The 23,724-nt window shown below is 36.4% G+C and overlaps 1 protein-coding gene across 4 annotated transcripts in view; it reads right to left on the bottom strand.

The window, feature by feature from the left end:
* The window catches only part of TOGARAM1 (TOG array regulator of axonemal microtubules 1), a 75,852-nt gene that overhangs the window by 15,807 nt on the left and 36,321 nt on the right, over positions 1-23,724 (bottom strand). For all 4 annotated transcript variants that reach the window (XR_007133168.1, XM_047767241.1, XM_047767242.1 and 1 more), the window contains 6 exons: positions 14,802-14,900; positions 13,267-13,439; positions 12,368-12,521; positions 6,563-6,716; positions 918-1,023; positions 391-626 (listed from right to left, as the gene is read on the bottom strand). Coding sequence is in view for 3 of the 4 variants with exons in the window: in XM_047767241.1 (XP_047623197.1) it covers positions 391-626; positions 918-1,023; positions 6,563-6,716; positions 12,368-12,521; positions 13,267-13,439; positions 14,802-14,900 (922 nt within the window). In the remaining variant the exon portion in view is untranslated. The remainder of the gene's footprint in view (positions 1-390; positions 627-917; positions 1,024-6,562; positions 6,717-12,367; positions 12,522-13,266; positions 13,440-14,801; positions 14,901-23,724) is intronic.

Raw genomic sequence — 23,724 nt, 5'->3', positions numbered from 1 at the left:
CACGGCCAATTAAAATAGAGAGGATGTATAAACTATTTTCCAAAGATATACCTTAAAAGTTAAATGATTACTCCTAAGCCTCAGCATCACCTTTACAGGCTAAAATGCCAAATTATTTGCATTAGCTATCGCTCCTAAGAAATTAAAAACAAAATTCAGTCACTGACATTAATTTACCTCCAGATCTATGAATGTAAGTGACATTATTAAAATAATAATATTATTATCCCCTATATATTTAGCATCTAATACATTTATCACATAGGAATTATTTAATACTTGTTTTCTGACTGAAATAACAGTGAAATCTGCTTGTTTTTTTCTTACACCCTGGATTACAAACAACTGCATTGTTAGTTAAAGGACAGGCCAGATTATTTCGAACTTTACCTTTGTCCTCCATTGATAAGAGAAACAACTGCACGTGCAGGAGTCACACTAGTGATCATAGCTCTCAATGCTTTGTCAACATCTTCTCTTATAAATGTATTTGATTCTCCCGACTTATGCAACAAAACTTTTACTGTATTATCTAGTTCTTGATCCATGCCCTTTTTCAGGTAAGTGAAAAGATCACTTAAGCACATCACAGCAGCACGAGAAACTCCAGAGCGTAAATTTTTCACCTAAAAAAAATTTCTAAAATGTATATTTTGCTGAAATTCTGAAAGAAAATCAGTAATAATGACTTTGAAACCAAATTTACTATCAAAGTAGCATGTTTTAATATGATTTATATTATGTCCTAAAAAATCAACATTTAATAAATATTTTAAATGTTGCAAAGTAAAGCTTGAGTTACATTACATACAAGCCTGATTTCACTGAGTACAGTTTTTTTAAAGGTCAAATAAATGTGGCATATTTATACTTTGTTATTCAAACAATCTTTAACTCAGCTGAAAAAATAAGCTTACCTCTTGAACTACTGCAAAATTTGTTTCATGCAACTTTGTGTTCAATATTTCAGAATGAAAAACAGCTAAGCATCTAATAAAGTTCAATCCTTCAATTTTCTTCTCCCTATGGGAAAAACAAAGAAACAACAAAGTCACTTATTAAACAGGGGTCCACTGGAACAGAATCTCAGATGTCTTCTTTTGGGTGTATGGAATACTGCCAGTGAGGAGATTGGCTATTTTCCCTTATCAAGTAGGAAACTAAAATAAAAAATATGGAAAGTTTTGCAAGAAAACACAAAAAGACCAAAAAAAATATGGAAAGTTTTGTTCATTCCAATAGTTCTCTTTCATAATTTAAAAGATCTTTTAAGAGCCAAAACTACTACTGATAGTCAAAATAAGTTAATGCTTTGTAAATAAAAAGCAACATTTGTCCCCTAGTAAGAATTCCATATTCTAGAGAACAGAAGGGAGAGGAATGGCAAATCAAATGTGAGCGAATCAGTAAAAAAAAAAAAAAAAAAAAACCACAAGGACATTAAGCAACTTCCCATTACCTTGTTAGTAAAAATATAATCCAAGAGCAGAAAACTACTGATAGATGGTTCTGTAATTTGTACTTTTCATTATCTTATCTAATGAGATACATGAAGGGTAGGTGAATAGTAACAACGAGAGGGTGGATTCAAGTAGTATTCAGATGTAACATTTCAAACTTGATTGATGGTTTCCATCTTGTACGTTTGAAAAATGTAAGCCGAGTTTCCTTAGTTGGTAATATTGATGGTGATTTTTTTTTTTTTAAGCATTTAAATTCCCTGACCAAGTTATGGAAAATAGGGAGAAAAGTCCTAAAATTCCAAGGTGGCAAGAGTAAACCTATTTAAGATCTGTCTGGTTCAAAATTTTCATTTTTTTGGATAAGCATAAAACAGTTACTGTTACCATTAGAGGCAGAAACAACCCAACTCTACAGACAAAATAAATAATAGAAAGTAGAGTCAAAATAGAGGAAAGCAGAAAAAAATTATTGCTTAATTTCATTTATTTCTTAAATAATTCTTAATGGCTGTAATTTTTCCAAATTTGATCAAAACTATAAACTCTCAGATTCAAGAACAAATCCTAAACAGGATAATCACCATACATACACAAATCCCCACAAAATAGAACTGTGGGGATGGAAAATCATAATCAAATTGTATTAAAAGGAATATTTTTAAAAGCAGCCACAGAAAAAAGAGCTAATTATATATAGGAAAACAAAAATAACAACTACAAAAGATTTTAGGTCAGAAATATGCAAGTGAGAAACCAATTGAACAAAATTTAAGTATTAAAAGGAAACCAACAACAAAAAATAAACTTGAGGAATATGAAAATCTTATAGTTGGGGATTTCAAAAGCCTAATAATTAATAGAACAAATGTAGAGAATATCAGTAAGGATACAGAAAATTTAACACTATCAACCACTACCAACCAACCTGATCTTAACATGTAAAGAAAACTACCATCAGGAGTTCCCGTCATGGCTCAGTGGTAATGAACCTGAATAGTATCCTTGAGGATGTGGGTTTGATCCCTGGCCTCGATCAGGTGGTTAAGTAACTGGTATTGCCATGAGCTGTGGTGTAGGTCGTAGACAAGGCTTGGATCTGGCGTTGCTGTGGCTGTGGTATAGGCTAGCAGCTGTAGCTCCAATTTGACCCCTAACCTGGGAACTTCCATATGCTGCACCTGCAGCCCTAAAAAGAAAAAAATTAAAAAACAAAACAAAAAACACTACAATCAACAACAGAACACTACAATCAACAACAGAATGAACTTTTCAAGTTCATGTGAAACATTCACCTGTACAGTTTTGCTATCAGGATAATTTTGGCTTCAAAGAATGAGATGGGAAATACAGCAACCTCTTTAATGTTCTAGAAGTTTAGGTAGAAGTGACTTCTTCCTTAAATATTTGGTATAATGAACTAGCAAAACCATCCAAGCATGAAGCTTTCTTTGTGGGAAAGACTCAAATTTCCTCAATAGATATCCGGGTTATACAATTATCTAATTCTTTTTGAGTGAGTTTTGGTAGACTGTGCATTCAAGGAATCTGTCCACTTCACTAAGTTGTCCAATTTATGGGCATAAAGCTGTTTATCATATTCCTTTATTATTTAATAGCTGTATGATCAGTAGTGATGTTCCTTCTCTCATTTTTGATATGATGTTTCTTCTCTTTTTTCTTTACCAGTCTGACTAGAAGTTTACCAGTTTTGTTTATCTTCTCCAAGAGCCTGCTTTTGCTTTCATTTATATCCTCTATTGTTTGTTTTCTATTTCATTGATTTCCATTCCAATCTTTATTATTTCCTTTCTTAGCTAATTTTGGGCTTCATTTGATCTTCTGATTTAGTTTAAGGTGAAAGCTGTGGTCGCTGATACAAAACTTTTCTTCTTTTCTAATATTTAGGTGTTACAGTGCTATAAACTCCCCTCTAATTTAGCTGTATCCTACCAATTTTATGTTTCATTCTTAATTTCATTTAATTCTAAATACTTTCTAATTTCCTTTATGATTTCTTCTTAGAACCAGTGATGACTTTTAAGTATGTTATTTAGTTTCCAAATACTTAGAAATGTTCTAGGTATGTGTTTCCAATTTCTAATTTAATTCCACTTTGGTCAGAGAACAAAATATGTATAATCTTAAACTTTTTAAATTACTTGTTTCACTTTTCAGAACACAGTCTTTCTTTGTAAATGCTCCTTGTGAACTAGAAAAGGGTATGCATTCTGTTGTTTAGGTGGAATGTTCTGTAAACATCAAGCTGGACAATAATATCATTCATTAATAATTCAATTTTTCTATATCCTTACTGATTTTCTTTCTATTAGTTCTATCAATTAAGGAGAGAAGGTTGTTGGAGTCCCAATTATAATTGCAGATTTGTTTATTCCTCCTTGCAGTTCTACTGGTTTTTGCTTAATGTATTTTGAAGATCCTCTATATGGTAAATAAATGTTCAGGCCATGTCTTCTTTATTAATTAACCCTCTCATCAATATAAAATGGCCCTTTTTATTCCTGATGTGACAGAGAGAATTCTAAAATGGTAGCTTGATTCCTGCTCCCTGGTAATACATGCCCTCTTGAGGGTGAATATGGTATGATATCACTTCCTCAATCATGTTAAATTATATTGCAAAATGACTTTGCAAGTTCTACATCTCATGATTCTCTGTTCGTGTCTTTCCTCTAGCTTCTTTAACACATGGATTAAAATGATAACTATAGTTATCATGTCTTTGTCCACTAATTATGGGTTGTATTTTTCTGCTTCTTTGTATGCCTGATTTTTTTTTTTTTAATGTCTACACCCTTGGCATATGGAAGTTCCCAGGCCAGGGATTGAATCCGAGCCCCACCTGTGGAAAACAATGGATCCTTAACCCACTGAGCAGGACCAGGAATCAAACCCAACACCTCCGCTGCGTCCTGAGATGCTGCAGTTGGATTCTTAGCCCACTGCACCACAGCGGGAACCACCTGGTAATTTTTTATTGGATGCCAGGCATTGTGAATTTTTAACTTAGTTTTGTATTCCTATGAATATTTTTGAGACTTGTTATGAGATAACAATTATTTGGAAAGTCTGATCCTGTCAGACTTGTTTTTAAGCTTTGTTTGGAGGAACCAAAACTGTCTTTAGCCTAAGGCTTATTCATTCCATAGATGAAGCGAAACTCTTCTGAGTATTCTACCTAATGCTAGGTGAATTATAAGATTTTCCACTCTCCTGGTGGGAAGAGAAGGTATTCTTGGCCTTGTATGTGCTCCAGGGATTATTCTTTGTAACTTCAATGAGTGGTCCTTGCTCTGGCTTTACACGCATGCCCTGACCTGTACTCAGCTAAACATTTGAAAATAAATCCTCTCAAGGTTCCTAGAGTTAAGAAGCCACATCCTCCTCCGGCATTCTGCTCTGCAAATTCTAGCTATCTTGGCCTCCAGACTTCCAGCTCTACCTCCATCTCTGCTGCTATCTACGTGGTTTTCCCCTCCCTGAGCTGTGACTCAGAGACTTTGTAGGTATAAAGCAGGGGCAGCTGTAGGGCTCACCTTGCTTGTTTCTCAGGGATCACTGTCTTTCATTGCCTGATGAACAATATTCTGAAAACCACTGTTTCATATATTTTGTATGATTTCTTCAGTTCTTTCAGATGTGATAGCAGATCTAATGCCTGATACCCACTTTGGCAAGAAGTAGGAGTTCAAGAGTTCTATTTTAGACATGTTAAATTTAAGATGTCTATTGGCATCCAAGTGGAAGTATCGAGTACACAGTTAGATTATAGGTCTAGAGCTCAAGAAGATACCAGAGATTCAGATACACATTTATGAGAATATGGATGAAATTTAAAGCTACAGAACTGAATGATCATTTAAGAAAGGAGTTTACAATCCATGGCTCATAGACCATATCTGGCCCTACCAGAGTTTTCATTTGTAAGTAAAATTTTTATAAGTAAAGTTTATTGAAACATAGCCATGCTCATTTGTTTTCATACTAAGGCTGTTTTGTACTACAACAGCACAGTTGAGTAGCTGCAACAGAGACATGTGGATTGCAAAGCCTAAAATTTTTACTATCTGGCTCTTTTCAGGAAAGACTGCCAGCCCAGATCTATGGAATGAATGCAGATAGAGAATACCAGTGATTAAAGTCTGGAACACTCAATTTTGAAATCAAACAGAAAAGAAGGAACCATTAAGTAATGAAGCAGGAACAGAACCAAGAGTCTCTGATTTGTCTAAGGTGAAATGAAAAAAAAGGGTATCAGAGTGTCAATTGTGTCAAATGATGTCGGGAGGCTAAGTACAAGGAAGACACATAACTGACCAGTGTAGATTTAGCAAAATCTGCTAAAAGATACCCAAACTGCAAAAATGACTAGTGCAGTTTTAGTAAAGTGGCAGTCATGGTGGGGAGGATTGAAAGCCAATTAAAGAAGGCTAAGCAGAGATGTGAGGTGAAAAAGTAGACACAAAGAATTAGGCTTTTTGAGGTCTTTTGCTAAAAAGGGGAAAGAAAAGAAATGTAAAGATTGGCGGTTTAGGAAAGTTTTTAAAAAATAGGAAATACTATAGGACATTTTTATGTTGATGAATATAACCTAGTAAAGATGCAAAACTGATGGGGATGGAGAGAGAGACTGAGGAATAGGGGAGGAAATGGGACAAGGGCAGCCAATAGATGTTCCAGTTGAAGCAAGTGGAATGGCACTGTCTTTGTTTCCCTTGAGTTATTGGCTGCGCTGACAGTGTGGCTGCTGCAGCTGTGGTACCAATAGGTAAACATTTTCAGGATTGTTTTAGGATATGTTTCAGAGAAACTCTTAAGGAAACAATGAGATTTATATTTAATACCAATAGATTTGCATAATACAAAATAAAGCTAACATATATCCTTGTGGTATATAACTGGTAATATTAAGACCAGAGTTCAGCTACATTAATAAGATGAAAAGAACTCAGATTGCCTCAGAACTAAAAGAATAATTTCTAAGACTATTTTCAGAGGAAATGTTTCAAGGTTTCTAAAAATTTTTTTTCATAAAACTTTTGGAACTCAGCTTAGTTTTAAGTTAAGGATGGTGAACTCACCAATCCTCATCAGCTAAAAGCCTCAGAGCTTCTATCAGTGCTACTTCTGGTTTGGAAAACGGCCGTAGTTCTGATGAATCCATTATTTCTGGACTATGTGTGACGGATGGCATCCTTTCTTTATACTGTGGAATGGCACCAGGAGATGCTTCATCTAAAACCAAGAAACATACTAAATAAAGAATGATATAACTCTGATATGAAGGGATACAAATAATATCCGGATCACAGATTCTATGAATATTTCTCACAGAAACCATCATCTATGAGTTTAGTCTTCAAGAAAATTGTAATACCTGGATACCAAAGCTATTTAAAACTTTTTTCATATACAAAATTATTAAGTTACATTTAACATAAATAAATATATGTGGTTTTTCAGTCCATGTGTCATGGAACAAAGCCTAGCTTTTTTTTTTTTTTTTTTTTTTTTTTTTGCTTTTTAGGACTGCACCCACGGCATATGAAGGTTCCCAGGCTAGAGGTTGAATTGGAGCTATAGCTGCCGGCCTATACCACAGCCACAGCAATGCAGGATCCAAGCCACGTCTGCGACCTATACCACAGCTCATGGCAACGCTGGCTCCTTAACCCACTGAGCAAGGCCAGGAATTGAACCTCATGGATACTAGTTGGGTTCCATTACTGCTGAGCCACAATGGGAACTCCCAAGAGGTATTTTAAAAGGTAATATTAAGCAGAAGAAAATAACTATAATAAATGTATCAACTATGCTATTTGCAAGAAAACATTAGAAGAAACACAAGATACAAATATAAGAAATTTTTCACTTGATGTTGTATACTGATTACATATTTGGATGCAATTCAAATCCAAAGGCAAGAAAAGTATTAATGATATTAGTTAACATTTACTAAATATTTTGTGTCATGTGCTGTGATAATGCTTTACAAACTTCACATTTAATTCTCTCAACAAAGCTGAGATAGATAGTCTCCCTATCTTTATTTCACAGATGAGTAAATAATTGAATTTTACAAAGGCTAAGAAATGTGTTCAAGGTCTCAATGTTAATAAGCAGTAAAGGCTGGATTTACATCTAGGTCCACTATCACCCTCAATTTTATATAAAAAAATCTAAGTCAGAATTCCTGCTTTAAAGAAACTTACCATATATAATATAAGAAGAGACATGTAAAAAGAGAAATATAGTATTTTAGATTACTGTAGTGATAAATTAGAACCAGTTTTTGTTAGAGCAAATCATATTTGAAGAAAATCTCTGTGACAAAGAATATTATAGACTTCATTATTTTTCTTTTTTTGGTAATTCAGATGCATCCTCACTAGGTATCCTATGTAAGACTGATGTGTATTAAAAAAAATCCTTCAGAGTACCCATCGTGGTGCAGTGGAAACAAATCTGAACAGGAACCATGAGGTTGAGGGGCTCGGTCCCTGGCCTCGCTCAGTGGGTTACGGATCCGGTGTTGCTGTGAGCTGTGGTATAGCCAGCAGCTGTAGCTTGGACTGGACCCCTAGCCTGGGAACCTCCATATGCCTTGGGTGCAGCCCTAAAAAGCAAAAAACCAAACAAAAACAACAACAAAAAACCCTTCAGCCTTGAAATTTCACAAGCCAGAAACAACAGCAAATACAAAATAGCACTATTAACCATCATTCAATAATACTATGTGATGGTTATTATTTTCCTACATTAGAGGTGAAGAAACTGATGCTAAAGTTTTAAGGATTCCCTCTCTACATCAACTCCACCCTCATTCTCATGGGAGAATAACTCACTAGGAAGGGACACTGATAAATTTCAAATTATCAACCTTGGGATTATACCAATATTTCTACTGTTTTCACCTTAAAAAGTGTGAGAACCCCCCCCCCCAAATATTACTCTGGAGAAGGAAGTGTACAGAATATCAATTTAAAGCAGTGCTGCACGAACTAAGGTTTTTACATTAAAAAAAATTTTTTTTTTTTTTAGGACCGCACCTATGGCATGTGGGAGTTCCCAGGCTAGGGGTCAAATTGGAGCTACAGCTGCCGGCCTACACCATAGCCACAGCAACTCAGGATCCAAGCCTCGGCTTCAACCTACACCACAGTTCATGGCAATGCCAGATCCTTATTTTGAGGGAGCAGGGATCAAACCAGCATCCTAATGGTTCCTAGTTAGGTTCGTTAACCACTGAGCCACAAAGGGAACTTCTAAGGTTTTTACACTTTAAAAACATTTTTATTTTATTTTGGCCACACCTGGAGCTTGTGGAAGCTCCCCAGCCAGGGATCGAACCCAAGCCACAGCAGTGACAATGCCAGATCCTTCATATGCTGAGCCACCAGGGAACTCCATTCTTTTTTAAACTTCCACTTTTGTAGACTGATACTTTTCTAAAATACAATAAAAGTGTTGTGACAACATCAAATTGTTAAAATAGTTTCTAAAAGCTTCCTCTCACTTTTTGTATTTATCTTGCAAGCATATTTTTCTGTTTCAATAATGTAAGGGTGACTTCAAGGAAGCATTCTCCTTATATTTTGTAGAAATAAAATTTGTAAAGCCTATATTATAGGCAAAAATCACAAAATTAGTTGATGTCTAGCAAAAATGAATATAGAAAAATTTATGACTTGTTACTATTTGTATTATTTGCTACTATTTATATTGTTATTCCTACTGTTAATTACTGACTTTTGTAGGTTTTCCTCCTCCTAGATTTTATAACATTTATAACATTTTATAACATTAATAACATAATTGTTAAAATTATTTAAAAATGCTAAAAACAAGCTTAAACATCATATATATCAAAACTTAACTGATACTTAGGGATATACCAGTAATTTTACAGGCCAACATCTCTTATCAGGTAAACTCTCAACAATTATTAATAATTTTCAGGAAACAGCATTTCTTTCTTTTTTTTTAGGTCCACACCTACAGCATATGGAAATTCCCAGACTAGGGGTCCAATGAGAGCTGCAGCTGCCGGCCTGCGCCACAGCCACAGCAACGCAGAATCCAAGCCACGTCTGTGATCTACACCACAGCTCACAGCAATACCGGATCCTTAACCACTGAGCAGGGCCAGGGATTGAACGTGCATTCTCATGGATACGAGTGGGGTTTGTAACCCGCTGAGCCACAACAGGATCTCCTGAGGATTTTTAAAAAGTTTCCTATATTTCTTGCACTATAAAAGAAATACAAGCTAGGGATAACTGTCACTATTCATCTAGTTCAATTCTCTTTTATATTCATTTTTGGGAGAGGTTAAGTATGCCACCCAAGGTCACATTTACATATTTATTTTTTTTCTATACTTCATGGGTTTTTAGTCAACACCCAAACTTCAGACCGAACATAAATTTAAGAATGCTTATTATACTTCACACAGTTTAATCCTCAGAAACAATAAGTAAACAAAAGTAAGCAGGTTTCTTTTGGCCATGCCTGCAGCATATGGAAGTTTCTGGGTCAGGGATCAAACCATGGCATAGCAGTGACCTGACCCACAGCAGTGACAATGCCAGATCCTTAACCCATTGTATCACAAGGGAACTCCAGCAGTAATTTTTAATATTTATCATAGTTCACATAATTTTCTCATTTCAACCTCTGATTTTTTTCCTTGTTGCCACTATACCTAAAACCTAAGTTACTATTCTTTTTTTTTTTTGTCTTTTGTCTTTTTTGTTGTTGTTGTTGCTATTTCTTGGGCCGCTCCCGCGGCATATGGAGGTTCCCAGGCTAGGGGTTGAATCGGAGCTGTAGCCACCGGCCTACGCCAGAGCCACAGCAACGCGGGATCCGAGCCGCGTCTGCAACCTACACCACAGCTCACGGCAACGCCGGATCATTAACCCACTGAGCAAGGGCAGGGTCCGAACCCACAACCTCATGGTTCCTAGTCGGATTCGTTAACCACTGCGCCACGACGGGAACTCCCTATTCTTAACCATGGTGCAATGGGTTAAGAATCTGACTGCAGTGGCTCAGGTCACTGCAGAGGTATGCATTCAATCCGTGGCCCAGTGCAGTGGGTTATAAATGATCCAGCACTGCCACAGCGCTCAGAAGGTTGCAGCTGTGGTTCAGATTAAACTCTTGGCCTGCAAACTGTCATATGCCACTAGTATGGCCATAAAATTAAAAAAACAAACAAAAAACACAAAAAAGCCCCCTCCTAGTCAATATTTTTAAAAACAGCACAGGAGGAGTTCCCATAGTGGCTCAATGGTTAACGAATCCGACTAGGAACCATGAGGTTGTGGGTTCGATTCCTGGTCTCAATCAGTGGGTTAAGGATCTGGCGTTGCCATGAGCTGTGGTGTAGGTCACAGACGAGGCTTGGATCCAGTGTTGCTGTGGCTCTGGCACAGGCCTCAGCTACACTCTGATTAGACCCCTAGCCTGGGAACCTCCATATGCCGAAGGTATGGCCCTAGAAAAAAACAAAAAAAATCACCAAAAAAACCCAGCACAGGAGGAGTTCCTGCTGTGGCTCAGTGGTTAATGAACCTGACTAATATCCATGAGGACGCAGGTCCGATCCCTGGCCTTGCTCAGTGGGTTAAGGATCTGGCGTTGCTGTGAGCTGTGGTATAGGTCTCAGAAGAGGCTCACATCCCACATTGCTGTGGCTGTGGTGTAGGCTGGCAGCTGCAGCTCCAATTCGACCCCTAGCCTGGGAACCTCCACAAGCTGCGAGGTTCCCCTCCTCAAAATAAATAAGTAAATAAGCTAAAAAATAAAAACAGTGCAGGAAACATGGAGCTTTTTTTTTTTCTTTCTTTTTTTTCTCTTTTTTGTTTTTGGCCACCCTGCAGCATATGGAGTCCCTGGGTCAGGGATCAGATCCAAGCCACAGTAGCAACCTAGTTGCAGCTATGGCAATGCCAGGTTCTTAACCCACTATGTTGGGCTGGGGACTGAACCCACGTCCCAAGCTTCCAAGATGCCACCGATCTGGTTGTGCCTCAGTAGGAACTCCATGGAGCTTACTCTTGACCAGGTATAGAAACTATTAAGTACTCAATGACAGGCTGCCCAAATGATAATAAATGCAGTGACTTTTTAAATCTTGATCTAATAAACCACCTTCACATTTCACGCTTCAGTGAAACAGGAATATTTCCAGGAAGCAAGGATGAGATCTTTGAGCTATCTGAGCCTTTGAGAAAATTTAGATATTTATATGGCCAGAAAATAGAAAGCTGTTTTCAGGTCACAAAGCTAATTAGAAGGCAGAACTAATACTAAAGAAGCTAGGTCTGTTTACTGACTCCTGCTGGGTTAACGTTCTTTCTATCACAGATGCATTGAACCACATGTGGTCTCTTCAGCTTTAATAAGCATTTGTAACATTACTCTTTATTTTCCCACCTCATTCCCTCAAATATTTAAGTCCAGAAAGGAGAAAAACAATCAACTTCCTTTTTATGAGAAAAAATATTTGTTATAATAGATGTGGAGGGGTTCCCATCACAGCTCAGCAGTTAATGAACGTGACTAGCAACCTTGAGGATGCAGGTTCGATCCCTGACCTTCTCAGTGGGTTAAGGATGCGGCATTGCTGTGAGCTATGGTATAGGCTGGCAGCTGTAGCTCCGATTTGACCCCTAGCCTTGGAACCTCCATATGTGGCAGATGCAGCCCTAAAAAAGACACACACACACACACAAAAAAAATAGTTGCTACTGGATCTTGCAAATTCGTGTTTCAGTTCAACATATTAGTCATGTCACCCTCACTTAAACCATAGTACACTAGTTTTAAAATATCACTAGTTAAAAAAGAAAACACACTAAACATTCAATTCCACTTACTTTCAGACACTATTTTCTCAGTTCCTGTATGCTTCATTTGTTCCCAGTGATTCTGTTCCTTCTTTTCACAATCTTTAATGTCAAAAAGTTCTTTTTCCTCTTTTCTCTTTTGTCTCATCTTGTCATAAGTAGATTTTGAAATAGAAACTTTAATCTGCATGAAAAAGTTGAAATACCTGAAACTTTTCAGGGATTCTGACATTTAAAAAATACTTCATTTCAGACAACTGTAAACCATACAAAATAAACTATACACTTCTTAGTCCTTATTGCAAAAATTCTAAAACTGAGTATAATTACATAGTGCTAATCTCCAACTAAATTTGTACCTGAAGATTAACTAGTTTGTTAATCCTTGAGTATTTCCTAGAAAATTGTTGCACACACATACACACATACACACGGAGTACATGTAGAGTATAAAGTATGCTAGGAGTTCCTGTTGTGGCGCAGCGGAAACAAATCTGACTAGTAACCATGAGGTTGAGGGTTCGATCCCTGGCTTCACTCAGTGGGTTAAGGATCTGGCGTTGCTGTGAGCTGTGATGTAGGTTGCAGATGTGGCTCAGATCTGATGTTGCTGTGGCTGGCAGCTACAGCTCTGATTCGATTCCTAGCCTGGGAACCTCCATATGCCACGGGTACGGCCCTAAAAGGACGAAAGACAGATAAATAAATAAATAAATAAAGTATGCTAAATACTTTACACCAGAATAAAAACATATTTGGAGGAAAAGGTTTATAATTTATCATTTAAATGATTAAAAAATCACAAATTTCAATTACACTGAGATTTAAAAAATTTTAATCAAAACATTTTCACACCCCAAATCTGATATACACAAACAATGATGTATGATAGGCTTAAATTTAGCCTAATAATTAGCAAATAACCTTACATCTTTTTCATTCTCAACATCAACATATGATGGAATGCTCTGCTGGACTGCTCTTCCATAAATCCCTGATGGTGGTTCAATACTTTTAATTGAAAACGTATCTCTATTTTCCACAGAAGATATCACTGATTGGCTGCAGGCTGCTGGTGCTGAATTTGGACTTCCAAACACCCCTGAAAGGAACCAACCATCAAAAGAGTCATTAAGTATTTATGTGATGTCATTCAAGACAACAAAGTTTTAAGACAACTGTATTGTTTACTTCTTGACCTCAAGAAGTAAACAATACAGTTAATAAGAAAAGCATGTTAAATAATCATACAATATAAACACCCTAACAGGGTAAGAGGTATCACAAGCCATTTTATGATAATATAAAGTGAGAACCACATTAAGTTCTTTAAGGGCTGAGTTTGTAAGGTTGGTGTGATCTAGGTGTTTAAGATGGTTTCAAGGAGCAAGGATTTGAACTGGAATTGAAAGATAATGACTAGGATAGATAAATGAGGAAGGAGGGGAGGACATCCTATGAGATGGGAATGCTCATAAGCAGAGCTGAACAATTAGAAAGCATATATGTGAGTGAATAAATTAGTCTGGTTGGGCACAAGGCAAATAGAGGAATAACAAAGTAGGTGTAGGTTGGAGCCATTCTGAGTAGGGCCTGAATTAACTTAATGAAACTCTCAAGCAAAGAAGTAAGGAAAGGTTTCTAAGCATCTTATTCCATTTACCAGAAATAAGATGTATACCCTCAATGTTTAACCTCACATTCCAGTTTTTAATTAAAAAAGAAGCTGGCTGGAATGCATAATGAACTTAATAGGGGAGTCCTTTCACAATATATATGGATATCAAATCACCATGTTGTACACTTTAAATATCTTACAGATTTATTCATCAATTTACCTCAACAAAGCTGGGGAAAAAAAAACACTAGTGTTAAAGGATTTGTGCAAATAAGTTGTTCAAAGGTCTCCCAACCATCCTAAAGTATGCAAGAGATGTTAATTAAGTGTCTAGACATTGTGTGGAAGATAATACAATTACATCAATTTATATGGACTACTAAGCCATGAATAAGGACCACTATTGGAATTTAAACAATGATGAAACAGTCCATACTATCCTAAAAGTGTCTTAGAAATACCTAAACTGCAGCTGTCATACAACATCACTCTGAAAATTACTGATGTAAATTTACCTTAGTTTTGTTAGAGGATAGAAATAAGATATTAAGTATTCATTTTTAATTCTTTCTATTATACATTTTTTTTTTTTTCGGCCATGTCCATGGCATGTCAAAGTTGCCAGACCAGGAATCAAACCTGAGCCACAGCAACAACGTAAGCCACTGCAGTGAAAATGCCAAATCCTTAACCCACCGCACCACAAGGGAACTCCTCAATTTAAAAATCTTTGAAAACTAAAAGTTCTATTCAACACCTGAAACACACTCTTCTCTATTCTTTATTAATATGCTTCACTCATGTGTGAAGAACATAAAATCAAAAAGCTAAATAACTTTGAAATACCTTTTCCAACAACTACAACTGAATCTTCTGATAAGGTATTTGTAGATATGAGGTCAAAACTGGAAATTTGCTGGAAATTTGAAGATGACCCTGTAAATCCTAAAGAAACCAAAAAAACATACATTTAAAAATACTAATATAGTATTTTCGAATATTTTAACATGGTCTTTTAAAACTAAAAATTCATATAAAGAATTCACAATTTACTCAGACATGTTTACTAACTCAGTAAATATTTATAAATAAAACACTTGGTTTGTCAATTGTATACTCTTGCTTCCTTTGTCATAGATTAGTTGATTATAGTTTGTGGGTTTATTTCTGGGCTCTCTATTCTTTTCCACTGATCTAGCTATCTGTTTTTATGCTAACACCATGCTGTTTTGATTACTGTAGCTTTATAGTATTGTCTGAAGTCTAGAAGGATTATGCCTCCAGCATTGTTCTTTTTCCTCAGGATTGCTTTGGCAATTCTGGGTTTTTTGTGGTTCCATATAAATTTTAGTATTATTTGCTTTAGTTCTGGGAAAAATGTCATAGGTATTTTGATTGGGATCACATTAAATCTATGGTTTGCTTTGGGTAGTATGGCCATTTTAACAATATTAATTCTTGCAATCCAAGGTCATGGGATATTTTTCCATTTTTTAAAAAATTATCTTCAATTTCCTTTATCACTGTTTTATAGTCTTTAGCATATAGGTCTTTTACCTCTGTGGTTAAAGTTTATTTCTAGGTATTTCTTTTACTCAATTTTATTTTTTGATTTATTTTTGGCTGCACCTGTGGCATGTGGAAGTTTCTGGGCCAGGGATCAACCCCATTCCATAGCAGTGGCCCAAGTCACAGCAGTGACAATTCCAGATCCTTAACTTACTGTGCCACCAGTGAACTTCCAACATGAGTTTAAACAAGACTGTTCTTTTACTTTCTTTTTTTGGTATTATATTGTTATTGTAAGTAAATTCAATAGATTCTTGTCTATTAATTTTGTATCCTATCAACATGCGGAATTCATTTACTAGTTCTAATAGTTTTTGTGTGGAGTCTTTAGAGATCTCTATATAGAGTATCATGTCATTTACAAATAGTGACAGTTTTACCTCTTTCCTTTCAATTTGGGTTATCTTTTATTTCTTTCTCTTGTTTGAGTCCTGTGGCTAGGATTTCCAATACTATGTTGAACAGAACTGCTGAGACTGGGCATTCTTATCTTGTTCCTGAATTTGGTGGGAAAGCTTTCAGCTTTTCACTATTAAGTATTATGTTGGCTCTGGGTTTCTTGTAAATAGCTTTTGTTAATGTTGAGATATGTTCCCTCTACACTCATGTAGGTGAGTGTTTTTTATCATGGATACTGGATTTTACCAAATGCTTTTTCTGCATCTATTGACATGATCACATGGTTTTCCATCTTCTCTTTCGTTAATGTGGTTTATCACATTGGTTGATTTGTGTACGTTGAACCATACTTGAAACCCTGAAAGGAGTCTAACTTGATCAATATGATCAAGATGATGGTGTATGATCCTTTTCATGTATTGTTGGATTGTTTCATGTATTCATGGATTGTTGGATTCAGTTTGCTAATATTTTGTTGATGAATTTTGCATTTATATTAATAATATATTTGCCTGAATTTTGTTATGACATTTTTTGGTTTTGGTATCAGGGTGATGGTGGCTTCACAGTATGAATTTGGGAGTATTCCCCTCTCTTCAACCTTTCTGAAGAGTTTGAAAAGGATAGGTATAGGTTCTTCTTTGTATATTTGGTAGAATTTCCCAGTGAAGCCATCTGGTACTGGGCTTTTGTTTGCAAGGAATTATTCTTATTCTATTATCCCTTCTATTTAACATCTAGTGATCAGTCTGGTCAAATTATCTGTTTCTTCTTGACTCAATTTTGGAAGGCTATGTATTTCTAAAAACTTGACCATTTATTCTAAGTTGCCAATTTGTTTGCATATAACTGTTCATAGTATTCTCTCATGATTTTTTGGATATCTGCAATATTAACTGCTATATCTCTTTTTTTTTTTTTTTGTCCTTTTACGGATGCACACAAGGCATGTGGAGGTGCCCAGGCTAGGGATAGAATAGGAGCTGTAGCTGCAGGCCTACGGCAGAGCCACAGCAACTCCAGATTTGAGCCACTTCTGTGACCTACACCACAGCTCAAAGCAACACCGGATCCTTAACTCACAGAACAAGGCCAGGGATCAAACCCGCAACCTCATGGTTCCTAGTTGGATTTGTTTCTGCTGTGCCACGACGGGAACTCCCTCCTCTTTCATTTCTTATTTTGCTTATTTGGGTCCTCTCCTTGGTAAACTTGGCTAGAGATATGTCACTTTTGTTTATCTTTTTAAAAAAGCAGTTCTTAGTTTTATTGATCTTTTATATTGTTTCTTTGATCTCTATTTAAAATATTTCCTCTCTGGTATGTCTTTATTCCCTTTCTTCTGCTGACTTTGGATTTTGTTTGTTCTTCTTTTTCTTTCTAAGTGGTAGATTAGGTTCCTTATTTTGAGATTTTTCTTGTTTCTTAAAGAGAGTCTCTATTACTATAGACTTCCCTCTTAGAACTGCTTTTGCTGCATCCCACAGATTTTGTAAGGCTGTGTTTCTAACTGTTGTTTGTCTTAAAATAACTTCTGACTTCCTCTTTGATTTCATTGTTGACTTTTTTTTTAGTAGTATGTTGTTTAGTCCTCATGTGACCTTTCTCCCCATTTTTCTTTGTGTGGTTGATTTCTAGTATCATACCACTGTAGTCAGAAAAAATGCTTGAATTAATTTCTGTCTTTTTAAATTTGTTGAGGGTTCTTTTGTGGCCTAATATATGGTCAATCACAGAGAATGTTCCACGTGCACTTGACAAGAATGTGTATTCTGGTTTTTGTGGATATAATGTCCTGTAGATATCAATTAAGTCCAACTGGTCTACTGTGTCATTTAGGAACTCTGTTGCTTTACTGACTTTCTGTCTGTAAGATGTGTCCAATGATCTCAGTGGGGTGTAAATGTCTCTATTATTGTACTCCTGTCAATTTCTCCCTTCATGTCTGTTGTATTTGTTTTATATATTTAGGTGCTCCCACAGTGGGTGCATATAAGTCAACAAATGTAACATCCTCTTCTTGAATTGATCCCTTTATAATTATATAATATCCTTCATTGTTTTACTTTTGGACTTTTTTTTAGCCATACCCATACCACACACATACCACATGGAAGTTTCTAGGCCAAAGATCAAATATGAGCCACAGCTGCAACCTATGGAACAGGTGTGGCAACGCAGATCCTTAACCTACTGCAACAGGCTAGGGATCAAACCCACTGCCACAGAGAAAATGCTCTTTCCTTAACCCACTGTGCCACAGTGTGAACTCCTTATGTACTATGTTTTAAAGCTTATTTTGTCTTTATTGACACCCCTGCTTTCTTGTCATTTCCACTTGCATGAAGTATCTTTTTCCATTCCCTCCTTTTCTTGTCTTTTTAGGGCCACACCCACAGCATATGGATGTTCCCAACCTAGGGGAACATCCAGCTTACACCACAGTCACAGCAAGGTGGGATCCAAGCTGCATCTGCAACCTACACCACAACTACACCACAGCTCATGGCAATGCCAGATCCTTAACCCACTGAGCAAGCCTAGGATCAAACCTGAGTTCTCATAGATACTAGTCAGATTTGTTTCCAATGAGCCATGAGAGGAACTTCACCATCCTCTCATTTTCAATCTGTGTGTGTCTTTTACCCTAAGGTGCATCTCTTGCAGGCTTCTTTTTTTTTTAGGGCTGCACCCACAGCATATGGAGGTTCCCAGGCTAGGGGTCTAGTCAGAGCAGTTGCTGCCAGCCTAGGCCAGGGATACAGCAATGCCAGATCCAAGCTGCATCTGCGTCCTATACCACAGCACATGGCAACGCCAGATCCTTAACCCACTGAGCAAAGCCAGGGATTGAATCCACAACCTCATGGTTCCTAGTTGGATTTGTTTCTGCTGCACCATAATGGGAACTCCTTGCAGGCTTCTTTTTTTTAAAAATCTAATTTACCACTCTGTACCTTTTGGTTGGAACATTTAGTCCACTGATATTTAAAATAATTATTGATAGGCATGTACTTATTGCCATTTTAAGCCTTGTTTTCCAGTTGATTTTATAGTTCTTTGTTCATTTCTTTTTTCTTTTGTAGTTTGATAACTTTCTTGTGTATTATGCTTGAGTTTCTTTCTTTTTGGTTTTTGTGAATTAACTGTAAATTTTAACAGCCACAAGTGTGGCACATGGAGGTGCCCAGGATAGGAGTCGAATTGGAGATGTAGCTGCCAGCCTATGCCACAGCCACAGCAATGCCAGATATGAGCCATGTCTGTGACCTACACCACAGCTCATGGCAATGCTGGATCCTTAACCCAATGAGTGAGGCCATGGAACAAACCTGTGTCCTCATGAATGCTAGCAAGATTCATTTCTGCTGAGCCACGATGGGAACTCCAACTGTATGTCTTTTATTTGTGTAATAATCTAAATTGGGCAGAGTATCCTAGGTTGCAGGTTTTTCCCTTTCAGGGCTTTGAATATATAATGCCACTCCATTTTGGCCTTCAATGTTTCTGCAAAGAAATAAGCCAATGGCCTAATGGGGGTTCCTTGTAACTGACACTTTTGTTTTTCTCTTGCCGTCTTTAGAATCTTCTCTTTATCTTAAACTTCTGCCATTTTAAATATGATACCTCTTGGTGTGTATCTGACTGGGTTCATCTTGTCTGGGACCCTCTGTGCTTCATGAACCTGGATATCTGTTTCCTTCTTTAGGTTTGGGAAGTTTTCATTCTTTTCAGTAAATGACATTGGGAAAGCTGGACAGCTACATGTAAATCAATGAAATTAGAACACTCTCTCTATATACAAAAACTAAACTCCAGGAGTTCCCGTCGTGGCACAGTGGTTAACGAATCCGACTAGGAACCATGAGGTTGCAGGTTCGGTCCCTGCCCTTGCTCAGTGGGTTAATGATCCGGCGTTGCCGTGAGCTGTGGTGTAGGTTGCAGACGCGGCTCGGATCCCACGTTGCTGTGGCTCTGGCGTAGGCCGGTGGCTACAGCTCCGATTCAACCCCTAGCCTGGGAACCTCCATATGCCGCAGGAGCAGCCCAAGAGATAGCAAAAAGACAAAAAAAAAAACAAAAACAAAAAAAACTAAACTCCAAATAGCTTTAAGACTTAAATATAAGACATGACATTGTAAAACTCCTAGATGAGAATACAGGCAAAATGTTTTCAGACATAAATCACAGCAATATTTTCTAGGATCAGTCTCCCAAGGCAAAAAAAGTAAAAGCAAAAATAAATAACTGGGATCTAATCAAACTTAAAAAGTTTCTGCATAGCAAAGGAAATCATCAACACAATGAAAAGGCAACCTATGGGAGAAAATATTTGTAAATGATGCAACCAACAAGAGGTTAATATCCAAAATATACAAACATTTCATACAATCCAATATCAAAAAACCCAAACCCAATCAAGATCAAGCTGAAGATTTAAGAGATTTCTCCAAAGAAGATATACAGATGGCCACTCAGCACATGAAAGATGCTCAACATCATTAATTATTAGAGAAATGCAAATCAAAATCACAACAAGGTATGGCTTCACACCAGTAGAATGGCTGTCTTCAGAGAGTCTTCAAATAATGAATACTGGAGAGGATGTGGAGAAAAGGGAACCCTCATATACCATTGGTGGGAATGAAAATTGGTGTAGCCACTATAGAAAACAGCACGGAGTTTCCTTAGAAACTAAAACTAGAATTACCATATGATTCAGCAATTCCACTCCTCAGTATATATCTAGAAAAAATCAAAACCACTAATTCAAAAAGATACATGTAACTCAATGTTCACAAAAGCATTACCTAGAATGCAAACAACCCAAGTGCCTATCAACAGCTGATTGGTTTAAGAAGATGTGGTACACACACACACACACACACACACACACACACACACACGAATATTACTCAGCCATAAAAATGAATGAAATAATGCCATTTGCAGGAACGTGGAGGGACCTAGAGAATATGATACTAAGTGAAGTTAGAGGAAGACAAATATTATATAATATCATTTATGTCTGGGGTCTATGAAATAGTACAAATGAATCTATACACTAAACAGAATCAGACTCACAGATATAGAAAACAAACTTATGGTTATCAAAAGGGCATAGAAGTAAGTCAAGGGATAAATTAGGGGTATGGAATTAACATATAAAAACTACTATATGGAAACAAGATAAACAACAAGGATTTACTATATGGCACAGGGAACCATATTCAGTATCCTATAATAACTGATAGTGGAAAATAATATGAAAAATGTATCTATATAACTGAATCTCTTTGCTGTACAACTGACAGTAACACTACTATACTTCAATTAAAAAAGCTAAAAAGAATACATAGTTTGGACTAGGCACTGGAGGGAAAGAAACCTTTCCTCTTTTAAGAAGTTTATATATGACATATATATATATGTTAAGACTAGCAAAGATACATAAGAAAATAATCACAGTATGATAATTGAGGGTAACCATGAAAGAAAGTTAACTCATGAAAACAGATCAAGTCGATTTTACTTTCCTAAGTTAACTTCTACCTCAGTGTATGACTATTTATTTAATTATTCTCTCTCCTATGAGACTGTAAACTTTATATGGATAGGACCTAAGTTTAGTTTTGATTATCATTCTTTTCAAGACACTATGAGTACAGTGCTTGACACGGAGTAGGTGTTCTACATAAATTTTAGATGAGGAGTTCCTGTTGTGGCACAATGGGATTAGCAGTATCTCTGCAGTGCCAGGATACAGCTTCAACCCCTGGCCCAGCACAGTAAGTTAAAGGATCCAGTGTTGCTATAGCTGCAGCATAGGTCTCAAGTGTGGCTTGAAGTTGATTCCTGGCCCATGAACTCCACATGCCACAAGGTGCCAAAAAATAAAATAAAGTTAGCTGAATGTTATAAGGCAGAAAAAATGAAAAGCAAAATATAATTACAGAAACATCGGGTAGCCACAAAAAGTGTTCAGTGACTAAGAGAAACAAATCTCAGTAAACAGAGCAATTTGTTCCACAATAGTTCACAAACATAAAATCTATGCATAAATTATTAAGAGATGATTGATAATTAGATAAATCTCATGAGGAACCTATTATCTTTATATAATTTCATTTCATTTATCAGAGAGGCTGTCATAAATAATCATTTTTAATGTTACTTTTACTATTTTTTTTCTTTGGGGCTGCGCTGTGGCATATGGAAGTTGCTGACCCAGAGATCAAATTCAAGCCACAGCTGTGGCAATGGCAGATCCTTTACCTAATGCACTAGGCTGGGAATCGAACCCATGCCTCTGCAGTAACCTGAGTTTCTGCAGTTGGATTATTTACCTATTGCACCATAGCAGTAACTCCAAGATGACAGTATCTTAAAGTATCTTATGCTACCCCAGACCAGAAAAATGAGGAAAGATTTCTAAAAAAAAATGGCTTTCAGTCAGTATTTAAAAGTAGACATGATCTGGACATATTAAAATTAGGAAAGGGCATCCAGGCAGATTGTACAAACAAAGAAAACTTCTAGTATTACAAATGCTAGAGCATAAGGTATGAAAAGAGGAATAATAAGTGGCAATGCAAGAAAGGTAAGCTGAGACAATATTATTAGAGTCTTAAAAACTATGCTATAGAGTAGGAAATGTATTCTGTGAAATTCATTCAAGGTTTTGAGTATGGGAGAGAAGATAACTGTACCTTAGAAGATAATTCTGGAAGAGTGTGCAGCCTAGATTAAAAAGAAATGAAAATTAAGAGGCAAAATGTCTTGTCAGAAGGCTACTATAATTAACCAGGGAAGAAATAATGAAGACCCAAAGTAAATCAAGAAGGATAGTTTACTGCCTGAACTTGAAGAGTAAGGAGAAGTAGAGAAGATGACTCTAAAGTTTTAAGTCTCCAAAACTAGGAAAATGATAATGCTACTGATAAAAATAGGTAACAAAGCAGTTCTGAAAAATAAATTTGGTTTTGAACATTTTTATTCTTATTCACCAGACAGTTCTAGTAGATGTTAGGTTTAGAGTTGGAAGAGTGAATGTGAAGTAATTTTCTTGAGTAGAATTAACTGTTGATCCAAGATAAAAGATTTTTATGATTTGACTGTCCAAAAAATAAGAAAATGTCACTAGCAGTAAGTGAATACGTTCAGCAATTATTTGAAAATAATTTAAAACAAATTATATTACCTTTTGGAAGAAAAGTATTTCTGTATTTGGTTTTTTTTTTAACTTAAGAAAAATATGGAGTTCCTGTCGAGGCGCAGCAGAAACGAATCCGACTAGGAACCATGAGGTTGTGGATTCGATCTCTGGCCCTGCTCAGTGGGTCTAGGATCCAGCATTGCCGTGAGCTATGGTGTAGGTCACAGATGCGGCTAAGATCTAGTGTTGCTGCGGCTGTGGCGCAGGTGTACATTTGCAGCTCCAATCGGATCCCTAGCCTGGGAACCTCCATATGCAGTGGTGGGTGTGGCCCTAAAAAGACAAAAGACAAAATAAAATAAAATAAAATACGTAAGTAAACATGAAAAAAACCTGTCATTCTCTTTTGTAAAAACAATGGACAACTGACCTCTTCCAAAAAGAACAGATACTGAAGTACATCATGAATTAAATTTTAAGAAATTTACAAAAAAATTATAAGAAACAGTTTCTAATCATATTCTCTCCCATTCATTTGCATTTTCATTAAAAAAATACATCTTAAAATGCCTGACTGCCTGCACATATGTGACTGAAGATGATCAGGAACAATAAAGTTGTCCTTATTACAATCAAGGTTGCCAA

Source organism: Phacochoerus africanus, chromosome 2, assembly GCF_016906955.1.
Source record: "Phacochoerus africanus isolate WHEZ1 chromosome 2, ROS_Pafr_v1, whole genome shotgun sequence".
NCBI classification, from domain to species: Eukaryota; Metazoa; Chordata; class Mammalia; order Artiodactyla; family Suidae; genus Phacochoerus; species Phacochoerus africanus.
This window is presented reverse-complemented; position numbering and strand designations above follow the sequence as displayed.